The following is a 24,445-nucleotide window of genomic DNA, read 5'->3' as shown; positions in this document are numbered from 1 at the left end:
AAATTCGATGACTTGATCCAGTCACAATAATGAACAGCTCACTGGAGGAAAAGATTAGCAGTACATAACAAAAAGTTAGCATGAAACGGAAACTGTTTTATAAATTTATGTTATTGATCTTTTCATCCATACATTATGTTTCCATCTAATCAGAAACAAATTAATTGAACCAAGCCCTATCCTACTTTTTTTATTTATTCTAGATAATCCGTTTCAACAGGATGTAAGTTTTAATATGAAAGAAAAGATCTGTTGCTACCTTCGTTACATCATGACTTCAGATTATTAGTCAGTTTGTCACATAAAACCATCTTGTGATTTCAGAAGAATATAGTGCTCACATTATATGGACCATTTTTACAAGACATTTGTGTGCTTTTGTTTAGTTTTGTAAATGCAATGAAATTACCAAAATGTCTCCTTTTGTGCTCCAAACAACATATGGGTTTGAATTAAAACAAAGGTAAATGACTTTTTAATGACTGAGTAAATGACTTTTTGGACGAACTAACGCTGGGAAAGAGAGAACACACAAGAGGAAGACTTGAAAAGAATGAGCAGAAGCACAGAAATCGAGCGAGAACAATACAAAGGAGTGTGTGTGGATCCTGACCAGCCTCACTGGTGTCTTCAACCCTCCCACTCCACCAACACCAGCCCTTTGCTTTTCTTCAACATCACGCCATTCTTACACTTCACATTCCAAAGCTTGAGAGCCAGCCTTGTCCCTTTTTCCAACGCACTACACACTGGATTTGTGTTTGCGTGCGTGTTTGTGAGTGTGCGCACTAAGAAACTGTTTCCCAGGGGCAGCTTGTGTGGTTTAGATGTTTAGTGAAAAAGGAACTCCTTTAGAGGGGTTCCCACAATGCATCTGGCCTGCTGCACAAGGACAGATGAAAAGAGCCGAAGAAAGAAAGAGAATAGGCAGCCCTCATGCTTCTGGTGGCATATTGAGACCACAGTCTGAGTATGTTGCCCTTGCTTCTCTCTCTAACACATATGTAGACTACTAGACAGCTCAATGCACATCTGGAAGGAGTTATATTGCATCCTAACACAAGAGGGAGCCACAGCACTCTAGACACCACAGGATAAGCTAAAAACAACCAAACCACTTATTATCCATTATCCATCCATCATAAATCATTGTTAATTTGTTTAATGTCAACATGAAAAAAAAACCTGAATATATTTATGCTGCTAAAGCATTTTCCTGGTCTTACAGTGAATGATTCAGTGGTGCAAGTAAAAAAAAATAAAGCACTGACAACACGATAACGCTAAATACAATCACCTCAGCCTCTTCAAAATAACTTGGATGTCACGATGCCCACTGTTGGAAGCAAGGGCAATGACAAACCAATTAATTAACTAACCCCAAATGTAAAAAAAATATGTAAAGGCTGAGCTTATTTGATGTGGAAAAACTTGTTAGCATTTGTTAGCATTAGCATAACCGATTAGGCTGAAAGAAGTGATCTCAGATCCTATTTCCAATCAGACTTTTTAAATTAACTGACAGAAGCATTACGTTTGACAAGTTAAAATGACAAAAATCTCTACAAACATGATTCAAACCATTCATCTCAAAAATGTTTGCTAAGTTTAACACTGCTTTGCAAGCACCGCTAATAAGAACCTAGCTTCTTGTGATCTTGCCAAGCAGGAGCAAAGTTAGCATGCTAGCGCAAAGTTAGGATGCTCTGTGAATGTGACCCCTGCTCTTATCTCAAGAGTCTCTTAAGATAGAATGTTCCAGAGTGTAATTTCTTTCAAATGTTGACAATATAGTTCCACGACCCCATGATGCAGTCCAAGTCTGCATGCCAGACGGCAGATAAGTGTAAAAGTAGAGTGGTAGATTTTCCCCCTATGCACCTGACTTAGGTTGAACGAAATGTCCCTGACACCTGCAAAAACTACACTCAGGTAACTTTTAATTACACTCACCACATTGGTTGACGCCTAAGAGTAGCTATTCTAACCGCATAGAATGCTTAAGAATTATAGTTACCTGACTGCAATCTAACCCCGCCTAAGAGTCTCACAATGAGTTGAATGAAGTCTCGCCCCTTTTGACACTATCACTCGGGAATAAGGTCTTTAGTGTCTCACTAATCTGTTAACTTGCTGCGCAACAATAATAGCCAGACAGACTTCAGAAAATGCCCTTTAAATTCTCTAATCACGGCCGGGAGAGTTCAAGCATTTCTCAGAGAATCTCTCTTAAAAACAAGAATACATCAGGTTTTTATACAACAGTAAGATTAACCTGATTTATTACTCCTGGTCATGTTCCTTCAATATGATTGGTTCAATCTGTGCAAAACAAGCCCCCATTTCTCCCTGTTACTGGCAGAGCAAATTCAGATCTCGAATCATTAAAAAAAATGGAAGAGGTTAGAAGTTCATTTGATTACTCAATATGTCATGAAACTGCTTAAGGCTTTTATATTTTTGACATTGTCTAGCCAGCATCTCAAAGTACATTTTGTTCAAGTGTTAGAATGTTAGGCCTGTAGGAGAAGTAAGGTTAGATGTTAGAATTATGATTAGTTAAATACAGTTTACTATTTATTTTTTTATTTTTTTATCCATCACAGTAGCCTGTTTTCAGTGTGGCAACCTGGACAGAAAAAGCTACCTTGACAAGAGAGGTCAGGAGGGAGTAAAAAATTATCAGACAATCAATAACTTACTTTTTAGTTCAAACAGGGCCTTGATTCAAATACAACTGGAAGAAAATGCAGCTAAAGTAGGCTAATGGTGTAAAAAATGAAGACTTTGGAATCTCCATTAATTTGTTTACAGAGAAAAATCTCGTCAGACTGAATGGAAACATATTGTCACTCAATGTCACTTGCAAGAAAAAATTATTTCATTTCCAATGCTTGAGTCCACTATAACCAAAACAAGAAGAATGCTAGCTGCAACATGCTAGCAAAGAGGTGCTTCAGTTTCCATTGGCTTAAAGGCCGGGCCACAAAGCCGACGTCGAAGAACTAGCGGAAACGAAAGCACACTGTGTTGTTGCCTCTCCTCAGCTGCATCTCGGCCAAAAAGCTGCGCTTGAACACACCAAAACGACTAAAGGCGACTGTCAACTAGCACGTGTGTTCTGCGCCTGCGTGTAAGGAAATAGCTGTCTATATCAGCAGGTATCAATCGTCATTCAAAAAGGGAAGCCGAAACTAGGACTGCCGATATACAAACTGTAAACAAAGCAGCACTTGCTTATTTTGAATATCAAACACAATCTTCATTCCAGTCTGCTCATGTTATTATGAAAATATTTGTGTATTTGAATGCTCAGGTAAGATGATGTAAAATTGTAACAGCCTTCTGTCTGTGCCTTTATGACTTCTTTGCCCCCTTTCATCACTTTCGTGCCCTAGCACTGACTCATTCGCTAAACTTAACAGCAAATCAGAGTTCTCACTCACAGATGGCCCAATGCCGATTCAACATGCTAAAACAGTCCAACAAACCCAATGGCGTCCGATTAGAGACAACGGTGCAGAACACACTTAAAAAACTAAGTCAACCGACGCTCAAAATCGTCCCGGCCTTAAGGCCCATTCACACCAAGAATGATAACTATAAAATATAACTATACAATACCATCCACACACCATCGGATGATAAAGTTGTTTATTATAAAAGTGTGCTGCAGGTTTGTCGTATGGCACTTTAAATGCTTTATAAAGTCGGGTGGATTCTGATTGGCTGTCAAGGTTTTTATTGTTCATCAGCTGGAAAAAAAAAATATTCTGAAAGGGATTCCTCAACATTCATTTTAGATCAATTCAAATCAATTCTCACAAATCGGGAGGGACAGGAAGCTGCCAAAACAATATGGATTCCCACAGGACGATGACAAAATAAACAACTGTGCGATATGGAGGAGGATACTTCTAATCAGCAGCTTTTAAAGACTGAAGATAGACATCTCACTTTATCACTCTTGCTGGCCTGCGTAAATGAGCCATCACATTTTGCTTTCCACCCTCTCAGTATTCTCGCCACTGATATCATCCCTCTGACACACAACTGGGAAAAAAAGTGTCCAGGCCTCAGGGTGATGTCATCTTTCCTCCATGAGAAAAGAACAGCACGCACACACAACGACAGTGTGAGCTACAGGGTGGCAGCATTCCCATATCTGCCAGTTTGACCTTATGAGGGACAGTTCAGCAGTTCCAACTCAGAGCTGCGTCAGAAGACTTTCAGCAACCAGGCGTAGAAATCAGATTTACGACAGAAGGTCAGGTTAAATACATCCCTCAATTTCTAGTCAGTGGAGCCTTTAGGGAAACTACTACCTAACTTCTTAGCTACTGAGAATTCAGGGTGGCTGGAAGCAAATGTTGAGTGACTCACACCAAGAGGTCTAAATGTTACTGATTTATTTATTGGATTGCAGGTTGAGGATTTATAGCCAAAGAATACTCACCACTTTGGAATTCGCTATGTCTGCTAAGGAGTCTTGGTGTCCGTCCACCGCATCCTCTGCTAAAGTGACGTCATCTGTAAGGCGGAATCGAGGCAAAATACATGAATAATAATAATAATAATAATAATATGGAAGAGAGAAGGATGAAGAACTTGTATTTTAAGTTTTAAAAGTGATTACGTTGCCATTTTGAGAAACTTGCTGTAGATGATTGGGCTAATTTTTCATGTATAAACAACAAAATGTTTCATTTGAATAAGACCCACAGTTCCAGGGAAATTCACATGTGACTTTTAACTGAAACTTCCAAAAATCAATAAGTCATTCATTAACTGCTGCTGCTGTTTCATGTCAGAGGACTGAACATTTCAGTTGCGTAGGTAGGTTTATTTGTTTACTTGGAAATTAACAAATCGTGAGATACATTATTACAGTAATATAGCATTTGATAAAAGGAAGTGACTTATTCCTCCTTTACAACTGAGATTAGCAGCTCCATGAGTGTGATATAAATAACACAGAGTAATGAGCTATTAGTAGAACAATGCTGAATTCTCATCTATGTGGAAAAGAGCTGGGCGTCCACTTTGTGAAAAAAAAGTTCACAAGACAATCTTTCAACTGTTTTCATTCTATGATGTGAGACAGAGATGACATCACCAGGTTGCCAGGATACATTGTGCTGCAAATACACATTGTTGTTTGCAAACACTCCCTATTAACACGCTTACCTGAATGAAAAGGAAGGGTTTTCCCTTCCGGATGGAAACCTAAACCACTGATAGATCAAAAACATATATACATACACATAAAATACACAATAATCTGAAAGGCAAACACCATTGTATTCACATGCACAGACAAAAGTATGTTGGAAAACAGTGAAGCTAAAATTAAATTAGCTTCAAAATAGCACAAATAAGCTAAACTAGCTTTAGCTGTGAACAATTTGATTAAAATGGCATTAAAAACCATCTTCATTTAGAAGCAGCAAAAAAATTCCAGATCAATCCAAACAACCGTTACATAGGACGATGGTAAAAATAGAGTTAATAGCATCAGACACCCTAAAATAAAGACAATATATACCAGCATCAGCAGAGTGATAAATAAAAAGGCATTACCTGTCATTTGTTCCACATGCAGTTCCTCAGAATGCTGCTGAAGGGTTTCAGTGTGCTTCATTAAACTATCTTGATGTAATCCATTCAGGCTGTCAGGTGTGTCTGAATGCTGCGGTTCCTCAGACAAATCATTGTCTAAATCCACTGGGGAAGTGTGTTCCAAATCCTGGTCCAATCCACTATTAATATCCAAAGGGGAAGTAAGCTCAGCTGTTGAGGATGAGGCATTGAGTGGGTCAGACATAGAGGAGCTCTCCAGAGCATAACCACTAGCGGTGTCCATGGGAGAGGACAGGCTGTCCCCAGAGACAGTAGTCTCACTCATTTCTGTAGCCATGTCAACACATTCATCCCCATCGGGAATTACAGCAGAGATATTTACTCCATCAGCGAAGGGGCTCTCAGAAGATCTCCTGTCTTTGCTTTCTGTTAGGAGGGAGGCACAAGACGGGTCTAGGCCATTCACACATTCAACAGTAGGTTCTGATGGCGTGTACGCACACTCCTTGGAGGATTCTGGGACCTGGAACTGTGCATTGGATTCAGCACAATCATTGTGTGTGATTTCCGATGGATCAGAGAGATCGCTGAGTTTTTCCTGTGAAATTTCCTTTTCCTGTAGAGGTTCCTCTGGAGCAACATCCTTAAATCCTGGTTCCCCTTGCAAAGCGGGCATTAGAACCGATGGTTCCCCTGGCTCACAAATTTGATTTTCTTTTATGGCAAGTGCAGAATATTCCTCAGGAATTTGCTCCACCAGTTTGGACATAGAGTCTGGCTGAACACACGTTTCAGATGCCTCTTCTCCGAACAGTGTTCCTACAATTATATCACCTCCAGAATGTTCAGAAGACACTATTGTAGACGCATCCTGTTGTAAATCACTGGCAATAAAGACTTCGGAGTCAACTGGCAGAGAAGGTTCATCAGAAGGTTTTGATTTGTCATCTGACTTTGAGACAACAATGTCCTCAGTTGATTCTGGATCTCCAATGAGCTCCTTAGGGTCTAGTACAGTCTCATTAAGGGTTACCTCCTCTTTGCTTCCATCGGGTAGAGACCCTTCAATCTGGCAAGATGAAACCTCCACAGTGATGCCATCGGAAACCTCTGCTATTGCATTAATGTCAGAAGCGGAGTCATTTAGCGAAATCTCCTGACAGTCTGATGCATTTTCTGAAGATTGTATGACTTGAGGTGGCTGTTGAAAACTTTCTGTAGTCTCAGACAAGGGATCCACAGCTGGACCTTCATAGGAGGAAGTCTCAGGAACGGGCGAGAGTCCTCGTCGAACTTTATGCACCGGTCCTGGTGCCATGTTTGGCCGAAGACTTAACGATACCAAATCTCCCTCTAAAATGCTAAATACGGAGTTCTGCTTTATGCTAACGTCATCCGCAACCAAACCAGAAACTGACTCAGTGTTGCCTTTGGTGTGTTCGCTGAGATTTCCTGTCTCTGTCTCTAGGGTACCATGTGGCTTGTCAACACCATCAGAAATAACAGATTCATCGTTTCGTACAGACGAGGTAACCTCTGAATTTACCTGGATTAAAGCCAGTTTAGCTTCATCTGTTCTCATTGAGCATTTTGTAGGCAGCTTGGATTCAATCTCGTCGTCGCGCTGACCGTGTTCCTCTGGATCACGGGAAGAAAGTGCTGAAGAGATTAAGCCTATTTCCTGGCTGCTACTCGTCTCCCCTTCCCTTTCCTCTGGTAAGTCCCCTCGCCAACTAAGATCTGTACTCCCCTCGCTCTCCTCCTCTCTTTGTAAAGGCTGACTAGTTTCCGTGGGGAGGAGACCCTGAGATTGTGCGTGGCCCATGACTTGGGACTCAAGGTTGCCAGATTGAGCGTTATAGTCTGTTTCAGTCTCTGAACTCCTCTGGCAAGTCTCCTGTTCTTCTTGGTTCCCTTTATCAGACTGTGAAGCAGCCCCCTGCTTGGCACTGATTACGCAGAGCTCTATATCAGCTTCCTCCCGCTGATTTCCACAGGAAGGGGCACTGAAAGTCACAGAATCGCTTTCTACCCGCCGCTGCGAACAGTCAACCTTATCTGAAGCCTTCCCAGTATCCCCTACAGCTGGCAGTTCAGGCTCCACCTCCAAGTCCTGCGATTGGACATGATCTCCAGTGCCATTTTGACGAAGACACAATCCATCCTCAATGGCAGAGCTGTTCAAAAGTGATTGGCAGGTTTCTTCTTGTTCATAGTTGGGTTCCTGATGCTCAGGCTCCAGCGAGTCAGCAGTCTCTGTGCTATCACTTAAGTCTCTGTTAAGAATCAGCAGTGCTGGCTTATGCTGTGTCAGAGGATCTTCCTGAATAAACAAAGTTAAAAAATAGCTATTAAATAAAGCAGAATGCCTTATACAGTCCTCATTAAAACTGACATTAAACATTCATCCAGAGAAAGCGAGCTAGGGTGCGTGCACAGAGAGCGAGAGAGACGGTTTAGTCTGTGATCTGCATTTAGTCACTTCCTTTAGTCACAGATAGCTACCTCCTGCAGAGTTTTAGCACAAAAGCAAACAAACCCTGCTGATCATACCCAGCTGGAAATATCACTGTGATCTTAAAGGGGCAGAGCAAGGAAATAAGACACACCTACTGCCACGGAGGACTCTCAAATCACTGACTCACCTTCTGATGTGACTGAATGAGGCGTTGGAGTTCCTCCACATCACATTGAGGGCTAGGTGGGAGACGCCCTGGCACATCCTCCAGCGTCAGGGTGTAAGTTTTTAGCTTGGGGTGGTGTTGCAGAACTCTGCCTTCTGGGTAACACCACTTGGACGTTTTTGTCTCCAACTCAGGCAAGTTGTCAACCCTGCCCAACACAAACATAGCAAACTTTGAGAACACCCAGTCTCGAGGCATCGAATCAGCAAGGCCACACCCAGCACACCTACAGAGGATAGGAAGTAATACACAATACTGATTGTGGTTACCCATTGAACACAGAACGCCAAGTGTGAAAGATCACTCATTTAAACATTGAACTTGAAACAGGTTTACATCTGTCATAATGCTTCAGTGTGCTCGGGCAACAAGAATTGAATTGTTTCTTTAGACAAAGATATGAAAAAACAAACTCATTCTCACTAGTAAAAACCTGTTCTGCTTTTTCTTTTATGCATGGGGAGAGGAAAAACAGAGTAATTACGTTGAAAAAAAGTGAAATTCCTGGTGGCAGTTTTAACATGTCAAACAAGCTGTAAATGGACTTAAAGTGGGTACACAGCTGAATCTTACGTATATGTCAGTCTATTATCGACAAAGAAAAGATGACCCACAAAGCTACGAGCTTTCAAAAGAGAAAATGTGCAACTGTTAGTGTTTTTGTGCATGCGAGTGGCTCAGATTGTCCCGAGGGCCCTGACACATGGGTAACAACAGGGACTGTTTTCATCTGCTCTGTATCTAAGGTCCAAAAGGGTACCCATAGCAACCCTGTGACATCACTCACAGGAAACTAAAGAGTGCAGAGTGAAAAGGAGAAGCTCTTAAGGTCTTGTGGACCTGAGAGGAATATTTTAGGCAGACTGAGCATTAGCCAAATGGCAGATGTTATGAAAGGCTGAACTCTTAAGCAGAGAGCTGGATGAATGAATGAATGAATGAATGAATGAATGAATGAATGAATGAATGAATGAATGAATGAATGAATGAATGAATGAATGAATGAATGAATGAATGAATGAATGAATGAATGAATGAATGAATGAATGAAGTGCTGTTTCCCTTCTACCACCAAGTCATTGTTATATTTATAGACTAATCGATTCAGTTAAATTGGTAACATCATAATAATAATAATAATACATTTTATTTCAAGGCGCCTTTCTCGGCACTCAAGGACACCGTACAAAGATACATAAAACATTCAAAACTAGTATAAGATAAAAATAAGAAAAAGAACAAGTGAGAGAGGCAGAGCATGTGATCAAATATGATAAGCAGTTTTAAACAGATGTGTTTTTAGTTGCAATTTGAAATGAGCAAATTAATCAATGTTTCTGATCATGAGATAATATTTAGATATATAAAGAAAAATATTATGAATTTTAAAGTATTCAAAATGCCATTTTATACACTTCATAGTATAATAGTAAGTTACTATAGTAAGTATAGTAACTGTGGTTACAGTTATTTAAGTGTACAATTGACTATTATATTTTCCTTTATTAAACATGATAACGCATGAAATTGAGAGTTGATCATGCATAATACCTTGTACTCTTTAAAGGTGCAATCATAAACAGGTAAGTACTACAATGTATTTTACAAAGATCACAATGTGTATAAAAATATATTAAGGTAACATTGGGTAAGATGCCCCCGGGGCCCCACCTTACCCCTTTAAATTAGCTAATGTTTCTATTTATTTCCTATAATAACACATTGCCTGATTCATCATCATCCTGTACATGCTAAACTTACATCTAAAGGTGTTATAGTTGACAAAAGTTATGGGGGGGGGGGGGGGGCACATTATACTGTGTCGTCTTAGCGGCCCCTAATTTTAATAACGTTCCCCCACGTTACCCTATATATTCATATAATAACATGATTAAGTTTACAATTCAGACTTCAAAGAAAGCTATGAGAAAAGCACATCAAAATATCTTATAGAAACCACCAAAGAAATACCATGATCTTTGATGGAAAGATTTGTGGCAATGTCTAAGAGTGCACTGTGGTTCAGTACACTTGCTTTAAATGAGGCACTAAACCAGAGCACTTAACAGCCTCCTATAACAGACTCTTGAATCCAGGGATCACATGCACGCTAGCTCTGAGTCTGGTCTCTCCTCTATCCTTTAGACTTTGCCTTGGTGCCCTGTTTCAGAATAGTCAAGTTGGGGAACATACTGTAAGGAACCGGTACCACACAGGCTTGCTAGCCATAGACTGTGAAGAGCACTGGCTCAGGGAAGCTGATCCGAGTAAACGTCTCTGTTACACACACACACACAGGTAATGCTACTGTACTTTACTGAGTAAATCTGCAGACAGGATCTTGTTGGTTTGAATCCAGTTTCTGTTGTAGTTTGCTTGCTTTAAAAAGAGTGAGAAAGCTTATGTGGCTTTAACTGTTTACAAAGAGCTCAGAGCCACATGGCCTGTCCTTGTGCTTTGCTCTTATCTCCCCCACATTTCAACATCCTCCTTTCTTCAGAACACAACACTAAATCTCACCTCATTTTCATGATAAAGTCATTGCTTCAATAATATAAATCTATTAGACTCCGTACAACATTGCTCTCTTTGTCTGTTTGAGAAACCAAACCAGCTCAACGGATCAGTTTTTCTGACCAATATAAGAGTGGGAGTGTGTTTGGGACACCCATTTGAAAAACAGTTATTTTTGCAAACTTCACCTTTACGCCTCAACTTTTTATATTTGAGATAAAGCTGTATTTGTTTAAGGCATTTCAAAGGTCACAACATCCACTAAACACTATTTTCTGTTTGTTTGATAAACTCAGCTGCTTGCATTTAACAGCATCAAATGTAATATATATATATATATATATATACATACATGCATACATACATACATACACGACAGCACTGGTCAACAGTTTGGAAACATTACTATTTTAATGTTTTTAAAAATAACTATATTATGCTCATTAAGCTTGCATTTATTTTGATCAAAAATACAGATTAAACAGTTATTGTGAAATTGTATTACAATTTCAAATAATAGTTTTCTATTTTAATATACATTATATATATATATATATATATATATATATATATATATATATATATATATATATATATATATATATATAAATTGAGGGGGGGGTATTATTAACACTGTTATATACATACATGATGAATTATATACATCAAGCTCTATAATGTTTTATCAAGTAGAATAATAAATTGAAAATAAAAATAATGAATTCCCTGTAATAACAAACTTGGAAAGTACATTAATTCGTAAAAAAATAAAAAAATAAATTAAAGTAACCATGAAGAACATTTAGTTGGGATTATGGAATTTAATTATATTAATTGTTTAATCATTCTATTACATTGGCATTCCTGTGAATAATACATTCAAAAATGAGCAGCTCTGTCATTATAGCAGACATATTAGGAATATCTTTGGAAGCCTTCGAATATTGTCTTTGACAATGGAGAGGGCCCTTGAAGTCAAAAATGTAACTATAATGAGCTAAAAATACAGGTTAAGGAAATAAATGTCTTGCACACTTACTCTGTGAGCAGCTTCTGGAGCTGTGAGTGGCCTTTCTTCTGTGCGACCCTGGCCGGCGTACGACCCTGTTTGTTGGGAAGTCGGAGAGCCTCTCTTCCTCCGGGTTGCTGGAGGAGAAAGAGTGCTACTTTGCGTAGTCCGCGCTTCGCAGCAAAGTGCAAAAGTGTGTCTTGTGGCCCAGGTTCTACAGGAGAGGAAAACAGAGTCCAACTCAATCTCCTTCCTTGTCCTTTAAAAAACACACTATTATCTAATGCACATTTCTGATATTGCATCTTCAGGAAAACGCCACACTCACTACTTCATTGGGCCTTCAAAGCTATGAGCCCCACCCCCTGCAACTTCAGAACCAATGAGAGCCGGCAAAGCCCTCAAACAAGACCCACCCCCACAATTCCCTCGACCTCTGTCAACAGAATGTCCTGACAAACTTGTGCAAACATCATTTTAATAGATCATTTACAATAATGACAAAAAACCCGCCAGAGAGGGGTCCTGAGTGAAATAAGCAATCGTATTTGAAGGCGTTTATCATAAAGACAGATTACAGAGTGCTGTTTTAAAAAGTTCAGGGAGCTTGAATGAGGCTCTCTGTGAAATAACAGAGACAGAGGAAGGATTGTTCTTGCTGGTTAATGAGAGGCTGAGAATGAGACTGCCCTCGTTTAATCGGCCCACTGAGGAACCAACAACTAATTTGAAGCCCCGAGCACACACAAAAAAAGAAGCTGTGGTGAAGTGTAATGTGGCACTGGAAAGAACAGCAGATCAGGATCACTCCACAGTCTGATTGGAGACACAAGAGTGGACATGACATTATTTTGAAAATACTGGTGTCAACTAACTTGTATCCTAGTGCTACGTTAATATTGTCGTCCCCAAGCCTCAAAACACTGGCGTTACCATAGTGTTTTATTTAACTGTAGTATTATAACCATACACAGGATATTTGCATGTTTTTGGAAATGAAAATGAAAATCAATAGGAGAAGTTTAACTTCCCCATCTTAAAGAGAAATCCTTTACTCACCCTCATGTCATTCCAGACCTATCTCACACAAGATTTTTCTTTGTGATTTTCACAAATTAACAAGCAAGCAAAAAAATTAAAAATAAATAAAGTACAAAGCTAATGTGCAAAGCTTGTTATGTTTCTTGGCATTTAATAAACAGTGTTCTTTTAAAAACTTTAAACTTTGCAAGTCGGATTAGACCTTGTGTTGCTAGCATGAGCACTAGGTCACAACTCAGGGTACATTTACATGACAACAATGTACAAAAAACGGAAGAGTTTTCAGGCCCCCAAAACGCCTGAGACTATGAAGCACTGTTAAAGTATATACAATTCAAATTCCAGACAAAATCAAATGACCATTGAAAAATATTTACATATACCACCCACCCAAAATTTAGTCATCATAAATGCTCCCTCATGTCGTTCCAAACCAGTTTGCATTTATTTCTTCTACGGAACCCTAAAGATGATATTTTGTGTTTTATAAGTGTTATATAAGTGATATAAGTGTTTTTTTGTACATACAATGAAAGTCAACGGAGTCCAATGTAGTTTTGGTTTGCCCTGACTTTCATTGTATAAAGAAAAGCATCTTGAATATCTTCTATTGTGTTCCACAGAAGAACGAACGTCATGCGGGTTTGGAACAACATGAACAATGCCAAAGAATTGAGTGAACTATCCCTTTAAGGGAGAATCCAAGTCTCATTTTCCATAAATATCATCTAATATGTGCCATGCAACGTGTCTGAATACCAGCAAATTCCCAGTTGCTATCTTACACAGTGGAAAAAAGTCTTTATTAGCTTACTGGGTTTTTATGTTTTATATAACATGCTTAGTTTCACTTATGAACGACTGCTGGCAGTACATGCCCACTGATGCACTGGGCAAGATGCCCATGGGTAGCTCTGGTTTCAGGGCCGGTCCAGGTGCCCAGTGCCAGCTGCAACAAATGCCAGAGCTTGGGGAGTCATTACACATCTCGCCATCTCCCTCAACAGACAGGTCAACTCCAGGAATTCGTTTTTTTTTTTCTGAAACATTCATTCGTTTAATACGGCATAAATCTAATGTCCACGGCAACTTAATCTAAATATGCAGGAAATACAAAATGTAGCCAACATGTGTTTAGGTACCAGATAAACTCCGCTATTGTCTTCTCCCTTTTTGCTCAGGGAGCTAAACTTTGCTTGCATATGTGCTTGAGCTTTCAGATGTTTTATTGAATTAGTTATTTAAGACCAAGGCTGTTTATAAGAGATAAGCTTGTGCTTATTATGACATAACAGAGCCTGTTTAGCCTTTGTTGGCCCTTATCTCCAGCTGCCTACTGTCCAGGTCTCACCACGCCCACACTAACACCTCCTACATGGAACCAGACTGTGCCTAATTTAGAGGACAAGCTGGAGTCACATGAGAGCCGGGAATCTGCTGTCGCGTCAGCTGCCCTGATGAATGATTCCTCGCTGTGCAATTGTTTGGATCCACGCATCGGCCGGATTCACACACTCATTCAAGCACACTTAATATACACAGGCTCATATTTCTGCCCAGTGGATCACTGCTAAGGAGGATACGTGGCCATGCAAAAAAAACTTCCACCATGACTGGACAAGCAAAGGCGTTTGGTAGTTTATGACTGCATCAGCTTTGAGCATTCGTCTGATATATTATCAATCTTTTGTTTAGCTTTGTTCAGGTTGATTATCCATACAGAAAGTTTATTTTCATTTCCTCTTTTAGTTCCTGTATGGTTGACAGCCAGTGACACAAACATACCGCTCAAAAGGTTCAGGTTGATCAACTTTTTAAACAAAATCTTTTACCAAGGCTGCACTTATTTAATCATTAACATAGTAAAAACCATGGTTACATTTTATTTTGATGGTCCACTTTAGACATTCGACTAACTATAAGTAACTTTGCATGTCAACTAACTCTCAGAGTAATAATAGGCTGTTGTAGATTGTTAGGTTCAGGTTAGTAGAATAAGTTGACATGTAGTTGCAAAGTTACTTATGGTCTGTAGGGGGAGCAGCCAAAAAAAAAAGCAATCATTTTGTGAAATATTATTACAATAAAAAAATAAAAAGTTTATTATAATACATTTTAAAATGTAATTAATTCATGTGATAGCAAAAGCGACCATTACTTCTGTTTAATGTCATGTGATCAGAAATTGCTCAAGAAAAATATGGTACTTTTTCCAGAATTTTTTGATAAATATATTTTTTAAATAATTTTTAATAAATGTTTTACTGTCACTTGATTATTTTAATGCATTTGAATAAAAGTATTAAATTCTGAAGAAAAAAAATCCCACTGATCCCCAACTTTTGAACATTGTGTAATCAGAGACTGTGATGCGCAATGTTTGCTTTTGTGTAGGTTGGTAACAGTTTGATTAAGTCAGTGGAACCATGGGCCAGTTCTTTGAGAAGTGTGCAGATCCACTGGCCGAATATTATTCACAAAGCTATGGGTAGCAGAGAGCAGGAAGAACACAGGAAGCTCATTTAACAAGAACTTTTCTGCCAAATCCACATGAAACAAATCTAAGCCAGTGACAACCAGAGTTCCTGCCATTTATCACATGCATCTTCTGTCAGCCCCGAAATGAGTCCACAGCCTGACTTAATAGGCTGTGTAAATGCTCCGTGCCAAAAAGAGCACTTTATTAGGGCGGGAATGTTTGCTTTTAGATTATCTGACATAGCGTTCCTGACATGATATGAGTACAAGTAGGAGGAGAATAAGGCTAACATGGACTAACATTCTGAACCAACACATAACTTAAAAAATAATAATACAAATAAATAAAACTGGGTCATGGCTGTACTGAAGGCCTTCTGTGAAGGCACAGTGCCCATGGTCTAAGCATCGAAACTTCACTATACAGAGTTTAACAACATTTTATTTAATACTGTAAATTATGTCAAAGAAAAAAAAACTATTCTAGCTGCCTCCTTGCTAAAAAAGTCAAGTCAAGTCATAAGCAGTCATTTTCAAGAAACTTTTTTTTTAACATCTATATCATGTGTCATGTGTATTGAGCTGGCTCGCATGATTTATGTTTCGTGTTTCAGAAGGGAACATAGTGAGCGTTGAAGCTCCCTGATTTTCACAGTGCATTGTGGGACTTTTTAGGGAGCGAATGTTTCAGTGCACTGGAATGATTTTGCAACTGAGACAGCCCTTAAAATGGCTGATTTACTGATCAGTGCCCTAATTACTGAACTAAGGAGCTGATTGAGACATAACTTAGGGCAGCATGCATCCTATGCAGAGAAGACAATCCCAGAATGCAATATGACTAGCTTGGTGAGAAAATTAAACCAGGACAGCGAAAGAGATGATAAAATTGATGATTTTAAATAAACTTGTATTGCATTCAATGTTGAACAGCAATGATAAGCTTTGCAACATACATGCTAATGCCCATCTCTATTGGAATCAATTGTGAGTCGAGTCTTCCATGCCATATATGTGCTGCTACCTAAGCAGTGCATACCAAAACAATGACCAATAGTGGTTTCATGACATTTAGGACGCTGCCTACTACAGCTCTCTATGTTTTACTCACCGATTTCCAAGCCTGTGCAAGTGCCCGTGTCCAAGTTTGTGCCCAGCACGCTCCAGCCTACCGGTAGAGGCAGATGTCTAAGGGCAAGAGCCAGAGTGTCATCCAACCTTTCACACTCCTTCAGGGGGATCTGACACTCGTCCAGAAGTAACGCTCCCTCAGTCTTTCCAACCGCGTTCACCAGGAACTGGGCCATGTCCAGGGCGAGGTCGTGCACAAACTGGAAGCATTCCTCGGCCACAGGGTCCACTGAGCCCCCAGGTCTGGCCTGGCACAGCATGACACGCACTGATTCGCTGCGATCATGAGCTATTATGAGAGAAAAAGAACAACATTAAACAGAAATATATTACACCGGTTAAACTTAAGTTGAATAGTGTAACATGGTTGGAAGTGATGGGATGGAAGGGATGGATGGGATGGGATGGAAGTGATGGATGGATGAAGGTGATGGGATGGATGGATGGGATGGGTGGAGAATTAGGGAGCAATGGAAGCCGGATTTGAACTTGCTAGAACGAGCACCATGACTCAATGACACTGCTAGGCCACAACTCAAACCATGACGCACTTTTAAAATGTATGAAAATTTAAATTCCAGTTAAAATATTCTTGGTGCAGTTTACAGACTATGAAAAATATTTATACCACCCACTAAAATCTCCATGACTTTGTCAGCAATAAATCATTTATGACTAAACTAACTCATGACAAAATTCAAACAGCTATTTATCTTATATCAGACAGGGAGGTCTCCTGTAAATCATCTTCAGACTGATTTAAAAAAAAAAAAGATCTTGCTTAATATTTTGGCAGCCACATATCAACAGACGAAAAGGAGACTAAGTGCCCATGGTTGAGCGGAGATGGATATAATTACTGAGAAATGTTCCTGCATTAACACTACTCATTTCCATTTCCAAGAGGGAAACAGCCAGTCAGAGGTGACAAACTTTAAAAGCAACATTCATAAACAATTAAAACTTCACTATGAGAGCTGCCAGGAGGCCTGTCTTGTTTCATGACAGTTATGAGATGTCACTGTAACAACACGCATCACGAGGGCAGTGTTTATGTGCGAGCGACATTTCTGTCACTGCCAAAAAAACCCTGTTCACACTCACCAGCACCACATTTGTTTGACCAAAACATCTCAGTGGGACATCCATCTGGGTTCAAAGCATTTGAGCCATTTTTGCAGATAAAGACCTCTTAGCAGTCAAATGTTTGGAATCAACCAAAAGTATAGACCTCCAGCAGAGAGAGAGGGTTGAAAGTGTATCCTGGCAGACCAACTGCAGTGCACCTGAGGCGGACGATACTAGGGCCATTCTTCATGCACTCTTAATGCATTGCTGAAAAGCTTTCAAGTGCTCAGACGGAGTAGTGATTACAAAACTGGTGCCAAACGTCTGCGCTGGATTCCATGATACAATATCTGCTGCGACCCTCTGTGGAACTACTTGGGAGCTGCGGTTGAAATGCATTCCCTTTTGACTTTGAATCCTGGCTAAATTACATATGGAGGGCTATTGTGTTTTTATTTCTTTTAACAATGAGATAAGATCGCAATGCTAGCAGTTCCCCAAAAAGTACAAATGTCTCATTAAACGTTATTGGTTACAAGATAACTCAGTCATCAGTTAATCACAATAAAGGATTGTGCTTATTAATGGATGGTTGTGGTGGGTGCTTGCTAGAAAGATGCTTACTGGTTCCTACATATGACCAGCATCCTTTCTTATTTTTCATAAAATCTAAATCAAAAGGCCAAACAAAAATATACATACACAGAGGGTGACAAAGAGTTACATGTCTGAATTATTCAGGCCATATTCATAAAATATTAGGCAAAAAGTACCCAGATGACCGATTACTTCCAGCGAGATTCTAAAGTGCACGAACATTTTACTATCCCATGAGGCCACTGGAGAACATTTGTGGATGACACAACTGGTAGGGGTCACATGACAATGACAACATGAGGAATGAGGTCTGTTCCGATTGCAATCATACTCTACACATTTATACTATATAGATTGCACATTTTAACTGTCGCAAAGTAATTATTTATTCAAAAGAAGTGCCTACTACTTTTATGAGAGTATGCGATTTTGTATGCAGCCAATGTTTGGTAAACTAATATCTGGAGTTACATACTCAATCCATTAATTCCAGATCTGTTTAGCAGTTCCCTCCATCAAATTTATAGTCTATTTTCGTACCAATAAAAAAAAAAAGTGTATATGTTAATAGATCCTTGTTATATTTTCTCCCACCTCTTTCGACATATTCCTACATTAAGCAAAAATGTGTCAGCTCATTAATAGCTACTCCTTGTTTATATACACACTACATGAATCTTCAGAAGCAGCACTGGGATATTTAGATCAGCTCAAGCTTGTGCTCATTGCAGGTCGCCCTGTGGTAACTGGGACAATTTTGAGGGTGAATGATTGGACAAGGCAACAACGTGCCAAGGAAAGCCTGGACCAGGTTCGGCATGACTGGAATGTAAATTAGTCAATCTCAGCAGGTAATGGGCGTCTGATTCCAGGAAGAAGTTAACAATTATTAAGCATTGATAAAATATTGTATGTAGACACGGAGTGAACGTGGAATGTGTTTTGTGAGTGTTGGTGTTGTGAACACTAACCTGGGCACACTGCTTGCAGCGTGACATGGCTGATTTTTGAAGTGCTGGAGATGTGCCTCTGGGTGGTGCCGGCAAATAGCAGGTAAAACTCTACACCATCTTCATCCTCGACACACTCTTCCTCACAGAGCTGGACTGTCAACAGACACTCGCCCTGAATAAGAGAGAAAACAGATTATATACTGCATTTTAAGCATTATACTTCAATATTGAAAGGAATTTACCCTAGCAGTAACTATTAGACCGAAAAACAATCCAATTGTTTCAAAGACAAAAGTGACAATCAAAGACTAAAATGCAAGTTCTTCTCATGTGCTCTCAAAAGACTAAAGCAGTGCTGAGTGTTTAATCACCTGTGGGCGCAGAAAATTACATGACACATTGCATCGACTCCTATAAATCATCATTAGAGGATCCTCAAACAACAGGGAAGAATCAACACCTGTCCATTAAGAGACGCGTTTCATTACAAAGTGAGCGGGGCAGAGCGGCACCCTATATACATATCAACAAATGCTGAGGGAAAAAAAACAGTCATCAGCCTTTCCCCACCCTCATAATTATAGCTTTACTGTTAAAAGTTCAGCATGCGTTGTGGGTGTATGTGTGTGTGTGCAAGACACCTTTTTTTCTCTTTAGATATTTAAATGTCACGTCTAATAGATGGTATTGACAACCTTTTCAAGTTCTTTCAATGGCTATATTTGCCCCGCATAGATAGTAGGTCATGTTATTATTTAAATGGCAGGAAGGTGCATGTACAAAACAAAACAAACCAAACCAAACCAAACCAAACCTTCTAAAATCACTTAAATGCAGCTATTTATTTAATTTTAGTTTTCGCCAGAATGTTCATTATTTATTTACAAATAAATTATTTAAATGTTATGTTGCAAAATAATTTCATAAAATAGTAAATTGTAGTGCATGGGCACAAAACAAAAGTAAAAATAAAGAAACAGACAAAAGAGGTGGGAAAAGGACCAAAACAAAAAGGTTCATTTGGACTGGAATATCACTCCCAGTCTGGCTAGATGTAGCTGTCCAGATTTAGCTTTAGTAGTAGTTCATAATACAGTCACCTGACACTTGATATCAGCAACAAATTGCCAGGCATGAAAACAAGAAAGTCTATATATTCTGTCTTAATATATCTTCCCTTATTTATTGGATGTGTGTGAATGAGAATATGAGAGTGAGTGTGAAAGGTGGAGCTACCATAAGATAAAAAAAAATGAGAGAGAGAGAGAGAGGCATGATGACTTTGACAGGTCTGTCAAAGCAAAATGACTGTTTACACAATCTAAAACCAAAGTAACAAGCTAGCATTCCCACACTGCATTTGCCTACTGTAGCTACTATGCTAGGCCACAAAGTTGTGTCTGACACACGGAACCTTTAGAGCGTGACGCAAGCAGCGGGACATCCTAGCGAGAGATGTTTTCATTGGCCAGGCTGCAAAAGCCACATGGTGTCCTTGCCAAATGCCAGTCAGCTGCTTTTTTTGGCCGACGATGATCACAGCCATGGAGTAAATCGGAGACACGGCTGAATCCTTTTTGTGAGATTAACTCCTATGCATTCTAAGTCTGGAGAAGAGTCTGCAAAAATTGCAGCTGATATGTCTAACAAAATTAACAAAAATTAACAAAATTCTAAAATTGTTAATACACAACTTATGTCATATTACTAATGCTGTGGTAGCTAGAGAAGCAGGTGAAAATGTAAAGCAAGGTTAGACATTAAGACCACAAATGATATCACAATAACTCTTGAATCAGTGCAACCATACTTGCATCCTTATTGGTTGAATTCCAGGGTGTGGGAAGGGCTTTTTATGGCCAGGTCATATGACTGACTTGCATGAGAAGCAGTTATGGTGACCCTTTGATCTGAGCAACACATATAAGGGGTAGGAATCTGACCGCACTTTGTTTATGACGCATACATGGTGCATTAGAAATATGTTACTGATGGAAGCTATCTACATATTAGAAACCAGAAACATTCTTTGTTTGTAAATATCTTTTATTTTTAATGCTTACATGTAAAAGTCAGTCACGGGCCACTTTTAGACCACGGAGGCCCAATATGGATAGCAGGTGCTGGATCAGGAAAAGTGCCAAAGGCGAGAGCATAAACAAATGAAACAAAGACCACCCTGGTGACTGTGTCCATAAGACATGGAGATTTAGATTTGATGATACCGGTCTTTGTGTGATCCTTTATCTTTGTGTTTACTTGATCTCTTAACAAGTACACAAACACAGAACTTTGGTTTTAGAGATTCATGTTTTTTTTTTTGTTTTTTTTTTTGTTTGTTTTTATCCTTCAAATCATTAATGCTGCATGCAGCCCTGGAGATATTTTAAGACTGAAGCGTGTTAATCCTTAGTAGATTTCCTAAGCAAAACATCAAAATTACCCAGAATCCAATTTATCTTCCTCAGAATCTTTTGGCTGAGCTGAATATCAGATCCATCTTTTCAGGAAGCATTTCTGGCACCTGAAGCGGGCTCATGGGGGCTCTCAAAGTACTTTTGATACTTCGGTTGTTCGTTGGTCTATTTCAGGATCTCGCAAGTCAATGTGCCAAAGGAGGAGTGCCTGGCCTTTTCGCCCTGTGCTTAAAACAACACTCGGTAAGCTGCTTCGTCTGAGAGAACTGTGGGAGTGAGAGACCACCGTGTATCTTTTAGCTACTTGCATTTAGCTCAAATTTAGCAGAACAAGTTTAGACCAAGACTTAGTGCAAAAGCAAACTTCAAAGTGCAGCTTACGTTTCATGACATGTCTTTGCTTCTTTGGAAACCCAAAACCGCCATTCCTCTGTTTATAATTAAGGAGAGCAAATTAGCCTGGGTCATATGTTGAACAGAGAACGCTCCTTCACATTAGCTTCTACAACAGCCATGAAAGTAGCGGTCCCCTACATCTGCTAACTTATAATCAAAAAGCTCTGACCAAGACACTGTTATCGAAAACTTACAAGGTTTCTACAGAAAATCGCTATAAAATAAGGCTAGCTTTCGTTTGTTTGGTAGTTGTCATGTAGCTAAAACTTAGAAACTTACCAATAAAAATGATCTTGAAAATTAATATAGCTTTTGTCCATTTTATAGCTATGTAGCTAAAACTTAAAAACTTGCAAATACAAATCATCTTTTGTAGCCAAGTCATGTAGCTACAACTTAGAAACCTTCCAGAAAGAAATTGCTACAAAATGAGGATAGCTAAGGACTAGAGCTTTAACCAGAGCAAACAATTGGACTTGCTAATAAGCACTGAAATAATGAAAGTAGATGCTGTATTTTTTTTTATCTTAATTTGGAAGCAGGCTGCTGTCACTTTAAAACCTGACGCACGGATAAATTATACTGTTAAACATGCTTTTTCTTTCTCAACTTTTTATGTTCACTTAAAACACAACTGACTGTTTAAGTGAATGCTCACCAAGACCAGTATTTTGACATTATTTTGTGTATTTGACTGTTAAGTGCAATAAGAAAAATAACTCAGTTTAGTACAATTGATAAATGTATGCATTATATATAAAATTCAGTCTGCCAAAGTGGCTGTTAGGAGTGACTGCGTTACACGCCACTGCTGAAATCCACCCCCATTTGGCGGATGTTAATGTCAAGTTCTGATAATAATGTACATTTGAGAGGAATAAAAATGTGTGCAGAAAAGTATGAGGAAAAAAGTGGGGAGGCAGAGATTAAATGCCATTTCCCCAACACAATCATTTCCTTACACTGAAATTAAACAGTAATTGATCTATCTACACTTTTGTTTTCATTTGATCTTATTTTCCAGCTTAAAATCTACATTAAAATAAGAAACTGAGGACGTCTGCGACTTCCGCGAGTTAATCAAGACGCCCTAAGAAGTAACAGTACAATGCTTCATCAAGCCAGCCACCTGCAACTGCTAAACATGGAAAAACCACATGTGCAGCTTCAACCACACACATTCTGAACACACAAACACAGCTGCATGCTTAAGATACAGCAGTATCTGTGACGTGGTTTATAGTTCATGACAAAGGATGTATAAGAGTAACTGTACTGTTACATTAAAAAATGACAATATAAAAAATGTTCTAAAGAAAAAAATAAGTATTTTTTACATTCAAACCATTGACTGAAAGGAAAAAGCTAAATAATTTTAATTTCTTATGGGGAAAAGCTTATCTAAATATTGCAAAATAAACTCATTGATTTTGTCTGTCATAGCTGGATAACTTTCATTTGGCAGGTGTGCCAATTTTAGACCCTATGTGCCTGTTTAATTATATCACCAGTCAACAAAGTCACATCGATGGCAGGATGTTGACATTACCATGAACGCACGACAACTAGAGTAATCTACAAGGCCCAATTTGTTCAAGTTGTGCGGTTTGTTGTGGTGAACTGATCCGGTCCTCACCATGACCTGAAAGCATTGTGGTGTCTTCAGTCAGACATCCTGCTGACATGCGGGCTTCTTTATGGCTTAAGCAAATCTAATTAAAAAAGGTCAGCACAAAAAAAAAAAAAACATAATTACCCAGCACCCTTTCCCCTGATCAAGACTAAAATACGCTGATGCAGCCCAACGGGAAGAATGTGAGCAGGACTTGGAGCAACAAGTTCTCATTAGAAGTTTCAATCAACTAGGGACTAGGACAGGATGGTATACTTGTCACAAAACAACCATAAAAATATGTATATAAAGTAGATGTAACCTTTCAATGAGGGTTTTAGCATGAAAAGTGCAGTACTGAATGAAACAAACAAATATTGCGATACTTACATATAACGGAGCTTGCTGTGGATTCAGTTTCATGGCACTGGCCACTGTGGAAAAATAAAAAGTGAGAGAGTTAGCAACAAGGCCTTTCTGACAGTGCGGGATGTTCAATTACCATCCACAATGATCTTTGTATTTCACTGATCATGTGCATGAACAAACATCTAAACATCTCTTAGCATCGGGGGCTGTATGACCCAGATCACCTGGGGCTTTTAACAGAAAAAACAGTGACTCTAATAACTATTAGGAGCACATTAGCTTGCCTACATTCATAATGGTCACCCCCTTCCTGGTCCTTCCATAAAAAACCTTCAGTAAAAATGTAACTGCAGCTAATGAATAACAGGAAATCCATTATTTGCATCTGTTTTCAGGACTCAACAATTGGAATAGCCTGAGGCGTGGCAACGTTCACGGATCACGTACATGGGTCTTTAAGGCCTAGCAAACAAAAACAATAAAATCGTTGTGGTATATTGCACATTGTTGTGGAATTGTGAGGATTTAAATATGTCGCAAAGGTTTCGTTATCTTGGTGACGAACATGATTTATTGCAAATTCAAGAATGGCTAGA

At 39.1% G+C, this 24,445-nt stretch overlaps 1 protein-coding gene across 11 annotated transcripts in view; it reads right to left on the bottom strand.

Moving 5' to 3' along the window:
- LOC306993671 (A-kinase anchoring protein 13) overlaps nucleotides 1-24,445 on the bottom strand; it is an 88,779-nt gene that overhangs the window by 44,638 nt on the left and 19,696 nt on the right. For all 11 annotated transcript variants that reach the window (XM_079603647.1, XM_079603651.1, XM_079603653.1 and 8 more), the window contains exons 2-8: nucleotides 23,871-23,914; nucleotides 19,074-19,227; nucleotides 16,418-16,726; nucleotides 11,818-12,001; nucleotides 8,226-8,412; nucleotides 5,581-7,903; nucleotides 4,457-4,530 (exon numbers count right to left, since the gene is read on the bottom strand). In XM_079603647.1, coding sequence (XP_079459773.1) covers nucleotides 4,457-4,530; nucleotides 5,581-7,903; nucleotides 8,226-8,412; nucleotides 11,818-12,001; nucleotides 16,418-16,726; nucleotides 19,074-19,227; nucleotides 23,871-23,903 — 3,264 coding nt within the window. In that variant the 5' untranslated portion in view covers nucleotides 23,904-23,914. The remainder of the gene's footprint in view (nucleotides 1-4,456; nucleotides 4,531-5,580; nucleotides 7,904-8,225; nucleotides 8,413-11,817; nucleotides 12,002-16,417; nucleotides 16,727-19,073; nucleotides 19,228-23,870; nucleotides 23,915-24,445) is intronic.

This window comes from Phoxinus phoxinus (genome assembly GCF_949152265.1).
Source record: "Phoxinus phoxinus genome assembly, chromosome: 25".
NCBI classification, from domain to species: domain Eukaryota; kingdom Metazoa; phylum Chordata; class Actinopteri; order Cypriniformes; family Leuciscidae; genus Phoxinus; species Phoxinus phoxinus.
This window is presented reverse-complemented; position numbering and strand designations above follow the sequence as displayed.